General features: G+C 30.5%; 1 protein-coding gene across 5 annotated transcripts in view; it reads left to right on the top strand.

Annotated features, from left to right (window-relative positions):
* The window catches only part of LOC129983809 (uncharacterized), a 173,075-nt gene that overhangs the window by 147,433 nt on the left and 7,943 nt on the right, over nucleotides 1-17,699 (top strand). For 3 of the 5 annotated variants that reach the window (XM_056093453.1, XM_056093452.1, XM_056093451.1), the window contains exons 24-26: nucleotides 1,019-1,152; nucleotides 3,891-4,075; nucleotides 4,353-4,534. In XM_056093453.1, coding sequence (XP_055949428.1) covers nucleotides 1,019-1,152; nucleotides 3,891-4,075; nucleotides 4,353-4,534 — 501 coding nt within the window. Of the gene's footprint in view, nucleotides 1-1,018; nucleotides 1,153-3,890; nucleotides 4,076-4,352; nucleotides 4,535-9,191; nucleotides 9,234-17,699 lie in introns of all 5 variants that reach the window. The other 2 variants (XR_008785456.1, XR_008785457.1) reach the window with 1 other exon arrangement.

Raw genomic sequence — 17,699 nt, 5'->3', positions numbered from 1 at the left:
CGTTTAAAGAAAATTCTCAGAAGAAATATTTTGGTGAAACGCAGGTAAATTTGTTATATTTTTCTATTATGTATTTCTTTACAAACTGTCATTTTTCTTTGAATTCAGATCATTTTCGGAAATTCTCGGCACGTGCACGACCTTGAAAGAATGATAGGAATATGCTGCATAAATGAAATCAAAGTACTATCATCCTTTTTTTAAGGAATTAAAAACACGTAACATTCTATATTCACTGCTTTCTTCTAAAGCTCCATCAAAAAGTTCGTTAAAAACTCGTATTTCTATGTTACAAACAAAATATTTTTAAAAAATGATTTTTTAATCGATTGACACCAATGCATAAAAATGGAAATAGAATTATCATTGTATTGCCACCTTTTTCATGTCATATCTAAATTTAGATAGTAAATTTCATTTGCATGTTCAGCCTTTGTTTTTAAGCATAATTTCAGGAAAATATTTTTTTTCTCGATATCCCTTAGGTCTTCTTAATCATCTAGTACTTTTTTCTTATAATGTATATTTCTTGTCATTTACTTTTCAGAAATATTGGTTTTCTGATAATGGTGAATGCTAAGACAAATTATGGATTTCCACCTGATTCAAACATTTTATATTACTTAACATTCAATATGGTACAAATAAATCATAATAGCTAATAATAGCATGAGAAATGAGTAATAAGGATTTTACGAGGTATCGGTGTCATGGATTCACAGTTGGTGTCCTGGACAAGAAAAATAATCTCGTTGCTGGCATTGGGCTTGCTGTAAACATTGAAGTTAATCTCAATGGGATATGGAGAAATTCATTAAATTAATGGTTAACTATCGTCTCGGTATCTATTTAACAATTTTATTTATTTAAAAAAAATTTGTATGAAAAGCAAAGAAACAGATTATAAAAATTACATAGAATTCTTGCAAATTAATTTTTTTTAAGACTCAACTAACAAACCATCTGAATTTCGCTTTAAAAATAATGAAAAAAAAAAATCTTTTTTTTTTTTTTCCAGCTCCAAGTGTGCCACGACTCGAAAGCAGGGATCCTCTACGTGACCATCGTCCGTGCTCGGAACCTGGTGACGTCACGCGACAACAGTGGTCTGCCTGACCCTTACGTCATCTGTTACCTGCTGCCTGACAGATGGTGAGTGATATCGATTCGTCATTGAAATCGATTTTTCTTCGGAACTTCTGACAATAACAAGTTTTATTTAATTCCGAGAATACATCGATCTGTCAAGGAAAACGATTCATCTGTCTTATGATTATACGATTCATTGCAGCTATTCATACTTATTTATTGGCAGATTGTAAATCACCAAATGAAGCGATGCATGAGATTTCCAGTTTCATGCAGCATGATATTGTTTATAGAACCATGAAGGCATTTTATTAGTATAATGGTGACGAAAACTATCAAGAGTCGATTTTCTATTCCATTTCATGCTTCTGGTTTTTTCATTTTTTTTCTTCTTATTTCTCAGTAAATGCATGTATTTCTACTTCATGTTAAAAAAACTTTGTTATTTAATTTATTATTAAGAAAATCTTAACTGCTCTTTTGCAAGAAAAGAAATACAAACGTTAAGTTTGAATGATTGTTAAACTTCTTGTAGAATTCTTTCTATTTTTTTTTTAATAATCTTCATTGATATCTAACTGAGTCAGCATGTATCAATGTACTTCTTAGTTGCAGATTCAAAATAGCCGGAACTTCTATGGATAAGCAAGTTTTTATGCAGCACGTATAAACTTCGGGAAAATCGAAACTGCTCAAGGAAAAATCATAATCAATTTGAGGCCACCGTGGCCTGGTGATAAGGTTTCGGCTTCGGAAATGAAGGACTTCAAGTTCGAGACCCGATTCTATCGAAGAACCGTCGTGTAAGTGGACCTGATGCACGTTAAATCCGTCGGGGCCAAATGCCCTCCCGCTGGTGTGATGTGAAACTTTGGAGAGGGGGTATCAGCTCAGGTGTCATTCCATCTTCTGATCGCGATTCAAAACTACGAAATCCGTCTCAAAATAACTCTAGTGTTGCTTTCGAACGAGACTTTAATATAACTAATTTAAACTTAAACGGAGTCAACTAGACATGCAAAGTCAGGAGTTTCTTTCGTCACTTGACAAGTAATCCCAAACTTGATAAACATTTAAATAATTTTTTGTCGATCTTATCAGGCATACAAATCAGATTTATATTCCGTACTCTCTGATCTGAATGGACGGAATTACAAAATTATTTTTTTAGGGAAAAGTTTCATCAGAACTGCATTGGAACTGATTCGAATGATTAACAGATCTAACAATCCATGTATCACGAAATATAGTTCCGATACAATGTTTCCTGTTTTCAATATCGTCCAGGGCATTCGTCAACAAGTTGCATGACATTTAGATATGGACGTATATGGAGAGGTACCTTGTTTCATATAACAGTCAGTGTTATGATCGAACCCATCCAGTCATGATTATTTTTTCTCAAGTCATCTGAAATATTAGGTGTACAGAACTTTTGAAAACTTGTCGCTCCTATATCTTCCGTAGCTGTTCGTAATGTACTAAAACTTCAGGCATTCTTCAATTCGTAGATACATCTTCACACATTTTCAATACATTTCGTAAATGCACCTAGTGTTACTGGCGGGTCTTTATTTCAAGTGTGTTAATGTCCATGATTTCTATGCTCTAGTAAACAACAATGAAAATTAAGATCCTGTGTTTCTCAGGTCCGAATTTCCAACAGTGCAACTTCAGGGGAAATAGTTGAAATATTTTTTTTTTCTGAGCTAATCTTGCTTTGCGTTTTCATTTAATTTACTGAATTTGAAAATCAAGTACTATTTAAATTTCTGGAAACCCTTCTTGGGACTGCCTTCATGTTTCCAAATTCGCTTCAGATGTTCACTCTAATAACACTTTTAATGATCACTTTTTTTTTTTTTTTTTTTTTTGGCTAACTGACTTGAAAGTCGATCGCCATTGCAAATTTTGTGTTGGAATATTTAGACAATGTTAAGAAAGTTTTATAATTTTATCGTTCTGCTTAACATTTAGTATGAAACTATTTTTTTATACGCGAAGGATAGCAGAAGGCTGAGAGAGGAAAAAAAAGAGAAGCCAAATTTACTTTAATCGAAAGCCCACATAAGGCTTAATCTAGCTCTGGTGTTCCTAATGCTATATGATTCTAAATAGTCTATGAGAAATATTTTAAAACTTAAATAGGCAGTACTGAAATACTTTGTATATTTTTAGTTATTTTTAATATTTTCATTTGCTAAGTTACACTGTAGTAGTTAATTAGACTCAATAAAAATTTTGTTCAGAAATAAAATTTAGTTGTGAGAAATTCCATATGACGAGTAAATTATTCGGAATTAAAAAAAAAAATTACTCAATGATAGATTTCCATATTAAATGCGAAAAAACTTTATTACGGAAAAATATATTGGACAATAATTTCTTGCAAGTATTTTTTATGGTAAAAACTCGTTTCTGAAACTGATATTCATGTTTATTTTCTAAATGGAAAGTCTGCCACAGAGGGGACTTTGAGGATGAGTAGTTTCCGGCATGGTGGGTGGTTCACGCCACCCTGGTGGGTACAGAAAAGAGGGGGGAGGTCATATCCTCACATAGATGACGGGGCGTACTTCCCAAGGGAAAGGTTGTACCGTAACCGGTGATGGCCCTTAGGACTCGACCACAGTTCCCGCCAGTGTTGCTGTCGCGGCGACACGGCCATTCAGATTTTTCCATGTGCCTTCAAGCGGGTCGGAGTAGCCAGTTTAAGGTTCTGAATACAAAGTAATTGAATAAGTTGATAGAAATTCTTTATTCTGAGAAACAACCTGTTTAATTCCATTTTCATTTCCTAGCTTCGAGAACCAGCGTCGCACGCGGTACTTCTCCCGCTGCAGCAACCCCGAGTGGAAGCAGACGATGGTCTACCCGCATGTGCCCCAGGACCAGCTGAAGAAGAAGCACCTCGAGATATCGGTGTGGAACTACGACATCAACAGGCCTCCCGAGTTCCTTGGAGAGGTCATCATCGACCTCAAAGGTTGGTATCTCTTTGTTTCTTTCTTAAATTTTTGCTATTTTTTTTTGAAACAGACAAAACGACTTAATATATATTGGCTTAAATTAAAGCCAATGGGTGTGCTGTTAAAGAAATGAAAGCTTATCCTTTAACGAAGATGAATTTAAGAAACAGATTTGTGTATTTATCTTATGTTTTCGTTTTTCAATTCCGTTTGTGCTCATGGGTTCTGTGATTTCTATTTCATAATCACTTGTTCTTGTTACATTTGATGAGCCTATTCCATTTCTTACCCCAGACTCCTCTGTGATCGATGAGCAGTCTCGCTGGTACAAGCTCCATCCCCACGACCCCAAGAAGTACCCGTGCCAGTCATCGTCCACCCTCAACAACGAAGGCGCCATGAAGATGGCCAGACTCAACAACCCCTCCACTCAGAAGAACTCACTCTACTTCGAAGGAGCAGACGACATCAGGAAGGTAAGTCAGTACCCATTAAAACATTTTTACGCGTTTCACTCATTCTCTCAATCTGCGTTTACATTGAATAAATCGTTTGCCTCAATAGAACACAACATCACTCTCTCAAGATAGAACATGGGTATGTCTATATTAAGGAATAAGTACTGGGCGCTTAAAAGTTATGCATTCGCATTCCTACTTTCCCACTGTCCTCAGGTCACTCAATCTTAATGGTATCATGTACTTTCCTATCGCATCCACCAATTGTTTATATGTAAATTACGATAAACCAGTATCCATGCCGATTCTTCGACGTGATCTACTGACAATGAATTTCGCAAAGAGGAATAAATAGGTTCATAAATAAATCTTTAGGAAGCTCTCCCGAATACAATAATTTTTACATTAATATATATTTATTTTTCTTTTTTTAGTTGCAGAATGTTATTCGAGTATTACCAATGTTTTCATTTCTTTAAGCTAAAAACTCCGTTTTCTCCTGAGACATATTGACTCTATTATCTTAGTGAATATACATTCTAGATGGTAGAATGCCTTATGCCCAATTTCTGATCCAATTTGAAAAATAATGTGGTTGATTCAAGCTAATGTCTTACGACATTCATAAATTCAAATTTAAGCACTTGTGTGAATCGATTTCTTATTTTAATCTTTTCATTATTTCGTTCATATTACACTTTATTTACAAATATATCTCTCATATTATAAAAATAGCAGCAAAAATATTAACAAATTTAATTTTAAAGAATTTGTTCTGGGAGAATTGAAAATTTCTTTTCCCTTTTGCGCATTTAAACTATACCAAAAACTATATATAACTATAGTTTATATATATATAACTATATATATATATAAACTATAGGGTCAAATTATTTTAATAATGACAATTCAATCACGCAATTTCTCTTAATGTTGTCAATAAGCGTGATAAACAATATTATGATTAAAGTATCTCACCACTAGTTTTATTATAAATGGCCTACAGAAGTAGAATCTCTGTGAGTTAGTTATGGATAATTGGTTGGCTTGGATAAATTAATGTGTAATTTTCGGCCTGGACATAAATCATTGAAGGATGCACATAGTCATTTTTACCATACAGATTACAAGAATCACACCTGGAACTAATACATCTTTCTGAAACATGTACAAGGGAACGGAAGGGGGGGCACAGATGTAAGTCTATTTGGTGAATCGGGATTCGAATCCTATGCCTTCTTATCATGAAGCTGAGGTCATCCTGAAACAAAAGAATCCATAGATGAAGACACATTGCAAAAAGAAAGATAAAAGTCTGCATTGGTGCAATGAATGGCATAAATGTACCAAATCCACTAATTTGTGAATGTTTCCTCATAACCCATGTTTGGACTGAAGTTGAGGAAATCTGATTAAGTTATTCAAGGCAAAAGTAAAACTAAACAGATAATTAGCTCAAAGAAAGAATTTTTAAGTCGTTTTGTAATAATGCAGTCTCGCAACAAGAAATTTTATCACATTTAAGTCCAAACAATTTGCCATAAATTAATTAAAATAATTTCAATGTTCATCCTTCGAAAGTAGCTGAATTTACAGAATTATAACATCAGTTGTGGAAGTGTTTAGATTTGATACTTCTTTTATATCCAAAAATGCCAAAATTTTCTTCATCACGAATGTTTAACTCTTACTATTTGTTCTCATAATTCTATAAATAATTACATTTTTGAAGATGCCTTCAGCCATTCAGTGATTTTTTGTCCTTCTTTTGTCATAAAATAAATGAAATCATTGCCGAATACTTACTGTTATAAGTAAGTCTTAAAGAAAATTCAACGCATCTTTGCATTTAATTTAGCTCTCTATGTGAAATATATATATACCTTTTTTATTGAATTTACTTTTTATTGAATGTTTTTCTTAAATATTTCAGGTATCTAAATGCTTGTTCTAGTATATTCTGCTAATATCATGTAAAGTTTGAAATACTTAATTAAATAGAAATAATTTCACTTTTGAGAACAGTTGGAGGAACTCTAATGTAGAAATTTATGTGTCATTCCTCAAATGACGTGGAATATGCTATTTAATTTGGCTAAAATCAAACAGAAAGAACTTAACTGATTTTTTGGTGAATTTTTGCTGGTGCAGATTATCCCCCAAAAATATATTTAAAAGAAAACCTATATCCCGTATTGTATAACAAAACAAAACTTCCTGTATTAAATTAATCAAAGTATTATTGCCCATCATTTCTTGAAAGCTTTATTTTTATAGAATTCTAAATTTTGGATGTTAGAAGAAAAAGTAACGCTAAATTTCTCACATTCATTCGATTTCATCCCACTAAATTTCTTTTCATTGGAAAACCTGAACCTTAATGTGTAATGTGTGCTACATATCTGTTATAGTTTAGATAGCAGAAATGTATCATCATTATTAACATAAAATTTATCATTTTTCAATAGTTTTGATTGTATAGAATAGTTTCATTAATTTTTTTATATCTTAATAAAAAAAGGACTGAAATAATTGACAATATTCTATTATTACCAATTATTTTTTTCTCAACAAAAACAATTTTTTTCTTACAGGTTTCACTGTTTAAGGAAAAAATGTTTCAGTTAAAAACTTGAGCTTTATTTTAATAATTAAATGCATCCTTTAGATATCCTAAGTACAGATACTTCACAGAAATTTTAATTTAGAGCATATTATTTGTATTTTGTTATATGCTTAACCAATTAGATTCTAGATTTTATTTCAAACTTCTATTTCAAATAGCAATTTTGGATTCCGAAATCTTTATTTATACAACCTTTGGATATATTTCGATTAAGAGACAAGCTTTTATTAGATGTCTTTATATATCATTCATAAATTTATTTTGAAATAAAAGAAAATCATCTATTTCAAAACAAAAAAAAATTAAGAACAGAATCTAAGTTTTAAAACCAAAATTCATAAAACTTCTCACTAATCTTCTTTTAGTTTCCTAAAGCTCAACAGTTTCTAAAATTATATCTGACTATGTTCTTGCTAATGACTATGTTCATAAGTTAGTTTAAAAGTAAAATTTGCACGATTTCATCTTATTTTGCAAGCATCTTCCTCATTATATAGCTCAAAGAAGGCTTTAAGGAAATGTTCATTGCTAAATGAAATTAAATAGAACCTCTAAAAATTAATTACATTTCCATATAAATTTGCTTGACTTTTTCATTCAAAGATACATTTTTAAGAAATTTATTCTAATCAGTTTCTATGTAAATGTATGTATTTTATTTCAGTACTCTGATTTTCTATTTTCTTCTATTTTTCTTGCTATTAATATGTAAATAATCAGAATATTTTTTAAAAAATTGTATGCATATAAATGTGATTCGTTGTTGTTGTTTTCCTCTGTATTGCACGTTACCTTTAATGTTATAAAATTAATGACTAATTTATTTCAGCCTAATTACATAAAAATTGATTTATGTTGTTTTCAATATACTTTGACTATGAAATGTGCATGAATATATGTATTTATATATATAAATGTGACATTTCTTTTATCACTATTATTTTTTTTATTTTGAATGATATTTGTTCACTGTTATTATTTCGATGTGTGAACTCACTATTTGATATTCCAACCTCGCCACATCTATTAACAGAAATATCATTAATAGTTAACCAAATTAAATCGGTAATTATCAGAAATTATGGAAGATGGATTAGATAAAAAAGTCCAACTTACTTATTTTATCAGCATGATTTTTAAGTTATAAATAATTCCTAATTAATAAATAATAATAATAAAGTTATAATAAGTTTCTTATAATCCTCAAGTTTAATTTTAGTTGAAATGAAGAAAACCAAAATATAGTTATATTGAATAGCACCATGAATAAAGTATTGAAAAGGCTGAAAAAAGATTTTAAAATGAATAGGAAGCTCTGATATTCTACTGCACATATTCAGAATAGTCATTGTTAAATTTGAGAATGAAAGTGAATCAGACTAAGTTATTAATTTATATCAGATGTCTGGGGATGATCTAAGATAGTGCAGATTTTGGATTTGTAATCCCGATTTTGAATGCAATTATCCTGACAAAAACTGATTTAATATTAAAAATTAGATTATGAAAATTCTGCTTTTGGAATTTAGTTATCGTATGCTATTGAATAATCGACTTTCTATGTCGCAGTTTTTAGAATAATTTTAAATTCCATTTGCAGGTTCATGCAATCATTAGATTGAATGGTAAAAATTATCAAATTCTCCGGATTATTCTGAATATTTCCTATATCGTCATGAATTTAAATTTCCTAAATTCCTATCACTTAATCCTTAAATAAACAATGAATACATTAATTCAATGACAGGTGTGGAATTGCTTAAATTATAAATTATAAGCTGAAAGCATAGAAAAATCTTTGTCTGAGACATGTAAAGACTTCTCGACGAAACAATGGAGCTAAATTTCAGCAGTTTCAGTTTTTGGATTAAGTTATAAACTTCGAGGTAAAATTTTTGTGAGAAAGTGACGAGAATGGTTGTGGCGTGGTTCGAATATGAAAGCTTGCCTTATTTGTAAGTGTTTAATCATTTGGTGTTTAACTGATTGGCCTTGTAAGTATTGAGTGTTGTTTTGTAATTGTTTTGTCCTTTCTCATTGTGCATGCAGCAACAACACACTGCATAAAAGCGGGACATCTTCCTCATAAAAGTATTATTCTCTTTCTTTCTCTTCTCTCATTCCTGCTCTTTCTTTCTTTCTCTCTTTCTCTGCTTCTTTGTTTGATGTTTGCGACGTTGCCTAGAGACCTTTTGCGAATCTATCTGTATAATATTTACTGCAGCGGAATTCAACAAACCAAGTTCGTAGGAATTAAATCATAACTGAATTTAGAAAACGATTCCCAGAAAAGTTCTTAACAATTAAAAAAACTTTAACTAGTTTTTTTTTTTTTTTTTTGAATACCTAGATAAAGGTTTTGAAATACAACAAATTTTTTCTGATGAACATCATACTTTAGAAAAAAAATCATCGAATTTTAATAAATCTTTGTCTGCTACAAACAGAACAAGCAAAAGTCATAAATATTTCACTAATTGTAATATAATTGTAACACTAATTGTAATATATGTTGAAAATAATACCCAAATAATGTTCCTCGAATTTTGATTTAGCTACTAAAACTTTTTTTAAACATTCCATTTTATTATTTATTATTACAATGCATTTGAAGAATTTAAAAGAAGACTTTATAAAGTGTCATTTCCCATAGATAGGTTTGAAAAATAAAGCTAGTAACGTTTTAAAAACCGAGAATTGGAAAATTAAAAATTCTCTTAGATTTATACTGACTCAAAATTCTTAAATTAATCCAAATGCAGCTTAGAATGTTTGTTTAGAAAGAAGCAAATGCGAACCGCGATATTTCTGTTCAGGCATTGACAATATCTTTATATAAATCAAAATGAATCAAAACTAATGACTATTTCGGAAAGACTTACTCAGTAGAAAGCTTATGTGGGTCGTACTAGCATTGGATTTCATTTCTAAGTGTCTTGGTAGTAAATTTCGGCTGCAGTAAGAAAGAACGGTAATAAATATCATAGTCCGAAATGTGTTTTAATTTAAATTATTGGATAATAAAAAGAAATTTTTTTAAATATCCATGCATTTAAGATCTTGTTCAAATTTCGATAAAAAGTTTCGTAATAGTCAAGACCGAAAATTAAATTTGATGACATTTTTAGACTTAATTTATCAGCTGAAATGTGACATCTGTTAAAATGAATGATAAGGTTCCTAGGCAGCGTTATTATGTGTATATCGTTGTGTAATATGTTGAAATGAAAGCTTTCGATATGTGCTTAATGGTGCCTGCTTAATGGTGCATTGCTCTAATGTGACACATTACCTCCCTTTCGCTCCTGGAATCTGCAAAGTTCGAATACTGCAGATTAACCTCAGAACAAACTCTCATTATTAAATGGTACTTAAATCAAATTTTGTAGAATTAGTTTGGAAATTTCCAATCAAAACATTCATATGTAATTTCTGATATTTATATGCAGAATCTGAGCTCAATCTGCAGTATATTTGTTGTGCGTATTTTGCATTTGATTCTGTTTTTGGACTTTACCAGTAGATCTTGGTTAAAATCTCTTCTTGAAGTAACTTTAAATTGTTAATTAATTAAAGATAAGATATTATATATTTGTAATTACTTTATAAAATTATATTGCATATAAAAATATTGAAAGATACAAATTTTGAACAAAGTTATTAGAATTAAGAACATTTCATTAATAACTTCACATAGCTGGTCCAGAAATAAAGAATCAATGCTAAAATGCATCCTTAACGCACTCGAATGCATCATTAAACCACGGAGAATGAAGTATAATTTAAGTAATTTAGAATAATTATTATATGCAAAAATTATGAATAATTTATTTGCAATATTATATGACATATACAGAGAATTCGGATACATATATTAAAGAAAAATCGGGAACTATATATAAAATAAAGAAAACAACGAACAAGCATAATAAAACAAGTAATTTTGAACAAAATTGTTAAAATTAAAGAATTACATTAATAACTTCACGTAACTGATCCAGAAATGAAGAAACAATGCTAAAATGCTTCCTTAACGCACTCAAATGCATCATTAAATCGTGAAAAATGAAATACAATGTAATTTAAAATAATTATAGTATGCAAAATTATGAATGATTTGCAATATTATTTTATATATACAAGAATTTGAATACATATGTCAAAACAAAATAGCGAAATGCTTAAAAGAATAAGAAAACTGCGAACAGGCATAGTAAATTATATACTTTTGAATAAAATTATAAGAATTTCATCAAAAAGGGCAGCAGAAAGGAACAATTTTTAAAAATAAGTTTTTTTGAATATGAAAAGCCTTATTGAATTCTTGAGCAACTTGGAGATGCGTCAAAAACTCGAAGTCAATTTTTTTTTTGGGGGGGGGGCGATTATAATACATTCTCCTAGTCTACTTTTTGCACGAGAAAATTAAAATAAAATAAAATAAACTCACTTTATTAAAACAGACATATTTACTGATATCGAAAAAATTATTTTTTATTTTCAAAATGAAAGGAAAAAGAATTGAACACAGCTTTAAGATAGAATGGTAAGATCATGATTAATTTTGAAAACATTTTCTGACTTTTTAAAAAAATCAATATTACACATGCTACTGCAAAATAACTGTCAGAGTTTAAATTTCCGAGCATTACTATTTAACGATCTGATAACAATGTAAATATGTTCATTCAGTTCACTAATGGCTAAAGCTTGCTGTAAAAAAAATTTGATTACAATTTGATCTTGGGAAAAAAAGGAAAAACAGTTCATCTTTCACATTTGTTTTACGAGTAATTTTACAGCAATTATTTACAATTGTTGTCATCATTATTACTTTCTATTCCACCTTATAATTTTGATTAGTTCAAAAGAATTTAGAAAGAATGTCAAATGGAAAGAAAGGATAGCTTAGACGAGTGTCCTAATTTTGGCATATGACACATTCTATTTTGCCACCAACAAACATCGCATCTCTAAATTCTTATAAACTGGCTAGTGATACGTCGAGAAAGAACAGAAATGTGTTGATGTTAAATCGGTTACAATTGAGTGCCGTAAAATTGCTCATAAATTATATTTAGATGGAAAGTTCTTTATACCTTCTTGCACCTTATTTACACCTTTCTTAGATTTGTTCTTAGCAAGTAAGCTGAAATATATTGTTGTTCATAAACTATATAAAGTTGCTGGAAATTACAAACATCACTGACAACTATTTTACAGTTTATGCTCAAGATTTGAAAAATTGATCCATTAATTGCCAATATTTTTTTTTCAAATTTCACGCCGAATAAGTTATATATATTTATAAAAAGCTGTGTAATTATATTCAAATTATGTTTTGTTTTGAAAATATTTGATATTTTTGAAAAAGGATGTCGTTATAAAATGTTCAATAAAAAACAAAAGACTGAATAAGCAACGAATCGTAGCTATAATCTCTAAATAATCTATTTATGTATATAATATTTTATTATACAGTACACTCATGAGTATCCGGCCTAATGTGGCGGAAGGGCTGGCCGGATAGGCCAGAGTTCTATGAACTCATTTTTTTGCCCATCAACACCAGAAGACAAAGTTTTTATGCCAAAACTCACTGCTATAACATGTATTTTCTCGCCTCTTATTGAGTACTAACCCCTCAATTTATTTCAAGACACGTAGAATGTGAACGTAACCGCAACCCGTTGAATCATAGAAGCCGTTGCCGGTAACGACTCGAGTTAAAAGATAATTTATATATGTTTGTATACTGCACTATACGTTTCAAGAATTTTTTAAGATAAAATTAAGTTAAAGGATATGAACTGTTCTTATTTTAACATAAATTCTATAACTTAAATGAAGGAAATATGGACAAAACATTAACGTAAATCGTAGGCCTAATTCTTAAGAAAATTAATTCAAACTGATTTTATTTTTCACCGGTAAATGATACACATATATGAAAAGGTAACCCTAAGATAAGAGTCAAAACTTGCAGTTTTTAGTTTTTTAAAAATTAGGCTGGATAATAGGGAAGTCAGATAGTCGCGAACCGGATACTCGGAAGTGTGCTGTGATATAAAAAGCAAATTAAAAATATAGTGCTTAAAATATGACAATTCTATTCCGTTCAATTTACAGACGAATTTCACATTTGTTCGTTTTTTGGAAACAATCGAGGCACAGAATACAGACATTCTGTTATATACAATGTTGGCTGATATATATGGAACGACACGAAATTGTCAGGTGTACCATGTATATTTTTGGCGCCGAGTGATTTACGTAAGATTTTAAGTGGGGATCGTGGCAGTTAATGGATTAATGGTGACAACTGCTTAGTTATAACTGTTATAGTAGTACTTGAAATGTTTAGTCCTTCAATATACTCGCTAGTGTTGTGTAAAACGAATTATGTTGAAGTTGTAGAATTTCTAAAGCAATCCTAATTATGTAGATGACTCGGATGAATTAACCTGTTGCTTTGAAGTAATCCGTGGTGCACTTCTGCAGGAAATACTATGAGGTGGTTTCCTTTGTTTATGGAATCAGATTAGTTTTGAATTTCGATAGAACGGTATCTATAGAGATACAGTTTTTTCCGTGTCTTCAGAATACGCAGCACATTGGTATGGTATGTCATTACTGCACAGCTCTAGCCCATTGAATAACCTCAGCTTTAATTTGGATAGACGAATCTTTTATTTGGAAGGTAGTATAAGACAAAACTAAAATATGATATAAACTTGAATCGTCTGTGGAATCAGAATTGCAGCGTCTGGGTCACCAATGTGGATGATTGGTGAATCGAGTAGAATAGAACCTGGGACCTTATGGTTCGCAGCCGCGTAACAAGACCACAAGACAAAAATAATTTCTCGTGTCCCGTAGTTGTTATCTGGCTTTATAAGCTTCACCACTCTCTGATCCTATGATCTCATATCCGAGACACTGCCGCCGAATCATTGTGGCATTAATCCTTTATGAATTAAATTTTATGAAATATTTCCTATGGTTTTGAATAAATGATAATTGGTAATTTAAACTGTTTTTACAGATTTACTTTAGATCATTAGCAGTTCAGATTGAGAATGATAGAATAAAATGCTTGTTCAAACCATGCACATTTAATGCGTATTGGAAAGAAATACGAGAGTTGGAAACCTAGTTATGGAGAATAAGTAATTGTGCTCGAAACAACATTGGTATTTCAAATGTTTATGATCTTCCGATATAACCACCAGTGTACAATAATACATATTTCTAAAGATGTGGAAGTAATACAATATCTGAAGCAATATCAATGTTGGTTTGGATGGAGAGATCTATTGCTTTAAAAATTTCTGAAGTAATGTGGTAGCGAATGCGACGGAACAATGTCTTTATTAAGAGGCTTAAGTATAGATTTGTTGATGATTATATCGAAGGAATGTACATTTATATGTTTATATATACGTTTATCATTCCTTGGTACATACATTTTAAAACTAAGACTAATGTTGTATCGGTTGTAATTATGTGGTTGTTGCCACTAAATTCAATCATACTATTAATAAGAGATTTTTTTTGTTTGCCCTTCTTTCATTTTAATAATTTTTAGTTTCATTTGATTGTCTGAAAAAAATGTTAAAGCACATGGCGATAGTACATTAATCGATGCATTATTAAGAGCATGTAATCGTAATTTATATTCACGAGTTGTGAAATGCAAAAAAATGAAATGAATATCTTGAAATTGCTTTTTTGAGCATGTTAAAAGTAGTTTTATTGATTTTTACCATTAATAAATTTTAACTATAATATGCTCTTGACTAAAAAGTGGTCAAAGAGTGAAATTTATTAATAATCTGAAAATTGCAGTAAAAAAATTCTCGAAAATTGATGGAACGTCTATTCTGTGAATTGATAAGAAAACCTGTTATTATGAATGGTGAATGTAGAAAAAACGAATATCAAATGGAATAATTATTCACCAAGGCAAAAAAATAGTCACTCTATTCATGCTGTCGTATGTCACTGATTGAATGTCGGAAAAAAGTAAAAAGATTTTCTAAACTGGCAAGAAATCGAATTCAGTAGAAGACTTTATCAGCAGTTTTTACTTGATGAAAAGACGCTGCTAGAATGATATAGCCTCGTACGTCAGTTTTTATATTTCAAATCAGTTAGATATCAGATCTCAAAAAACTCGTTAAATAATAACTTTTAAATTATTGAGATTATTGAAACGCTAAAGGCTATTTTGGATTTATTGAAAAAGGCTGTTATTATTAGTTGTTAGTAACGGCATACTCTATGCAAAAAAAGGCGATATTCTGAATCTTAACAGCTATATGTTTATGATTTATATTAGATTGAGATAGTAAATAAATATAGTATAACAAGAAATGAACATTAGGAAAATTCGCCTAAGTAATTAAGAATATAGGCTTGTTTGGAAGAGAATAGAAGCAATAAATAGATTGTGTTAGTTTATTTCGGAATGCATATACGATAAATATATCTACACAGATAAATTATTCAAATAGCTGTTGAGTCTCTCACAATATTTCTTTCTTTCTTTCTGTTGCTTTCTAATATTTATTTTAAAAGAACCCGCTGAAAACAAATAATTATTTTTAATGTTATAAATGCAGGAATGGTGACCAAATATTATATTAATGTATCCAAATGATTCAATACTGTTAGGCAGTTAACAGTGGACAAACATGATTAAAAAAAAGAATAACTTCTTTGAAATATTCAAATAAGAATAAAAATGGCCTGAACATAAGACCTGTTATTTTCAAAATCGTCTTGCTGGCAAAGAATGTGGCAACTCTGCAAGTCTTACCGTGAACATCCATGATGATGATGAGATTGTTAATCAGACTGCGTGGCAACAATCCAATTTCAGTTTTAAACAAACCTCGAATCTGAATACTCGATGGTATTCAGAGAAGGGTGATGTCGTGCAAAGTCTCTTTTTAGAGTATCCCAAGTATAAGCTGTGGAGTTGTGATCCAGTGATATGACTGATTCTCTCCTCCGATGATTAACCGCCTTTTGCAAAAAATATCCACAAGCTGGACTGTCTGTGGCCTAACGTCTTCACTACTTTCATTTGTCGATAACAGCTTTAAAGACAAATCTTACATTAGGGGGAAGAATTTCGTACCTCTGTACCGGTATAGAACCCATATCAAGGATGCGCAAATGTGTACAACCCTTTAACATGATTCCACATGAGTATTGATAAATTCCATATATGTTAGAGCGAAGAAAGCAGATTCCACACTTCTCCTATGTCAAGAATCCTGTGTACAATCAGGTCAAGATTCTGCAATCAAGAAAATCTCTTTGTACGCAGATTCTTCAGTTATCATTAAAAGGGACATTGCTACAATTTTCCCATATCCAAAAATAGTACTCTTAAATTCTCAAAAGATTGGATCTCTTCTGTGATGTGTTGTGGATAAGGGGTACCACCGATCGCCAAGGACTGACCTTTCCCAAGCTGTTTGCAGGTATTCTGCTTACAATTTATTAGTTTAGTCTCAGCAAGTAGCATTATGCATTTAATGCTATGCATTGATCATAAATACGTGCAGTTGCTTTTAATGACCACAGATGGTCTTTCTAGGGACGGTTCCTGTAATTTCGAACTGATTAAATACCATCATTCGAGATGTTCGTAACCATTGAAAAACATCTACTTGAGACTGACCAACAACAAGCGTATAAGCTAATTCATTTTCCTAAAGATTATGATAGTTAATTTCTGCTGGAATCAATCAGTCGTAAGAAATATCTGTTGATAAAAATCTCAAATAAGAAAAATTGATTAATTTCCAAACATTACTTCTGAAAATTTTTAAAAGTTTGTAAGGAATGTAACGGATCTCTGAAGGTCAATGACTTGTTTGAAACTAATTCTTTCGAGGGAACAAAAATTAATTAGATCATGGCTATGACACAAAGTGATCCTGCTGTCAAAGGATGAATAGAATATATGTGATTATAGCCACTCTACTCAGGAGGCAATAAAATATTAAATTCGAATTATAAGAATAAAAATATAATCATAAGAATGAAAATATAAACTATATGAATTTCAAAATAAGGGGATACAGGTGACTAAAAAATTTTAAAAAAATTATCGATAGACAAATGAGATGAATTACCCCTTATATAATTTAGTGGCTGTTGTATAAAAATTCAATCATAATAGTGATTTAAATTAACAATAAATTTGTATAATTTATAACTGCACTTATCTTTAAAGTGACACTATAATTATGCTTAAACATCTAAATGCAAATTTGTTTGGTTTATATAAAGTTGATTGAGATTTAAAAAAATTGTTGTTTTTAAAAGGCTATAAGCGGTAAAAGATTTAAAAAAAATTTTAACAGCCCCTTTATAAGGCAACTTATGAATTTAAGTTTCATCTAGTCCTTAATGTGCATGAATTTCTATATTTAGGGTATAATTAGTTACAAGACAGCTTTGGCCACCAACTATTCATCCAGTGCAAGAGCGAAATTTAACTTGAAATACTGTTTTACTTATATGCAAAGAGGAAATATT

The sequence above is a fragment of the Argiope bruennichi genome, chromosome 9 (genome assembly GCF_947563725.1).
Source record: "Argiope bruennichi chromosome 9, qqArgBrue1.1, whole genome shotgun sequence".
Classification (NCBI taxonomy): domain Eukaryota; kingdom Metazoa; phylum Arthropoda; class Arachnida; order Araneae; family Araneidae; genus Argiope; species Argiope bruennichi.
Note: the sequence above shows the minus strand (reverse complement) of the source record. Positions and strands in the feature narration are given on the sequence as shown.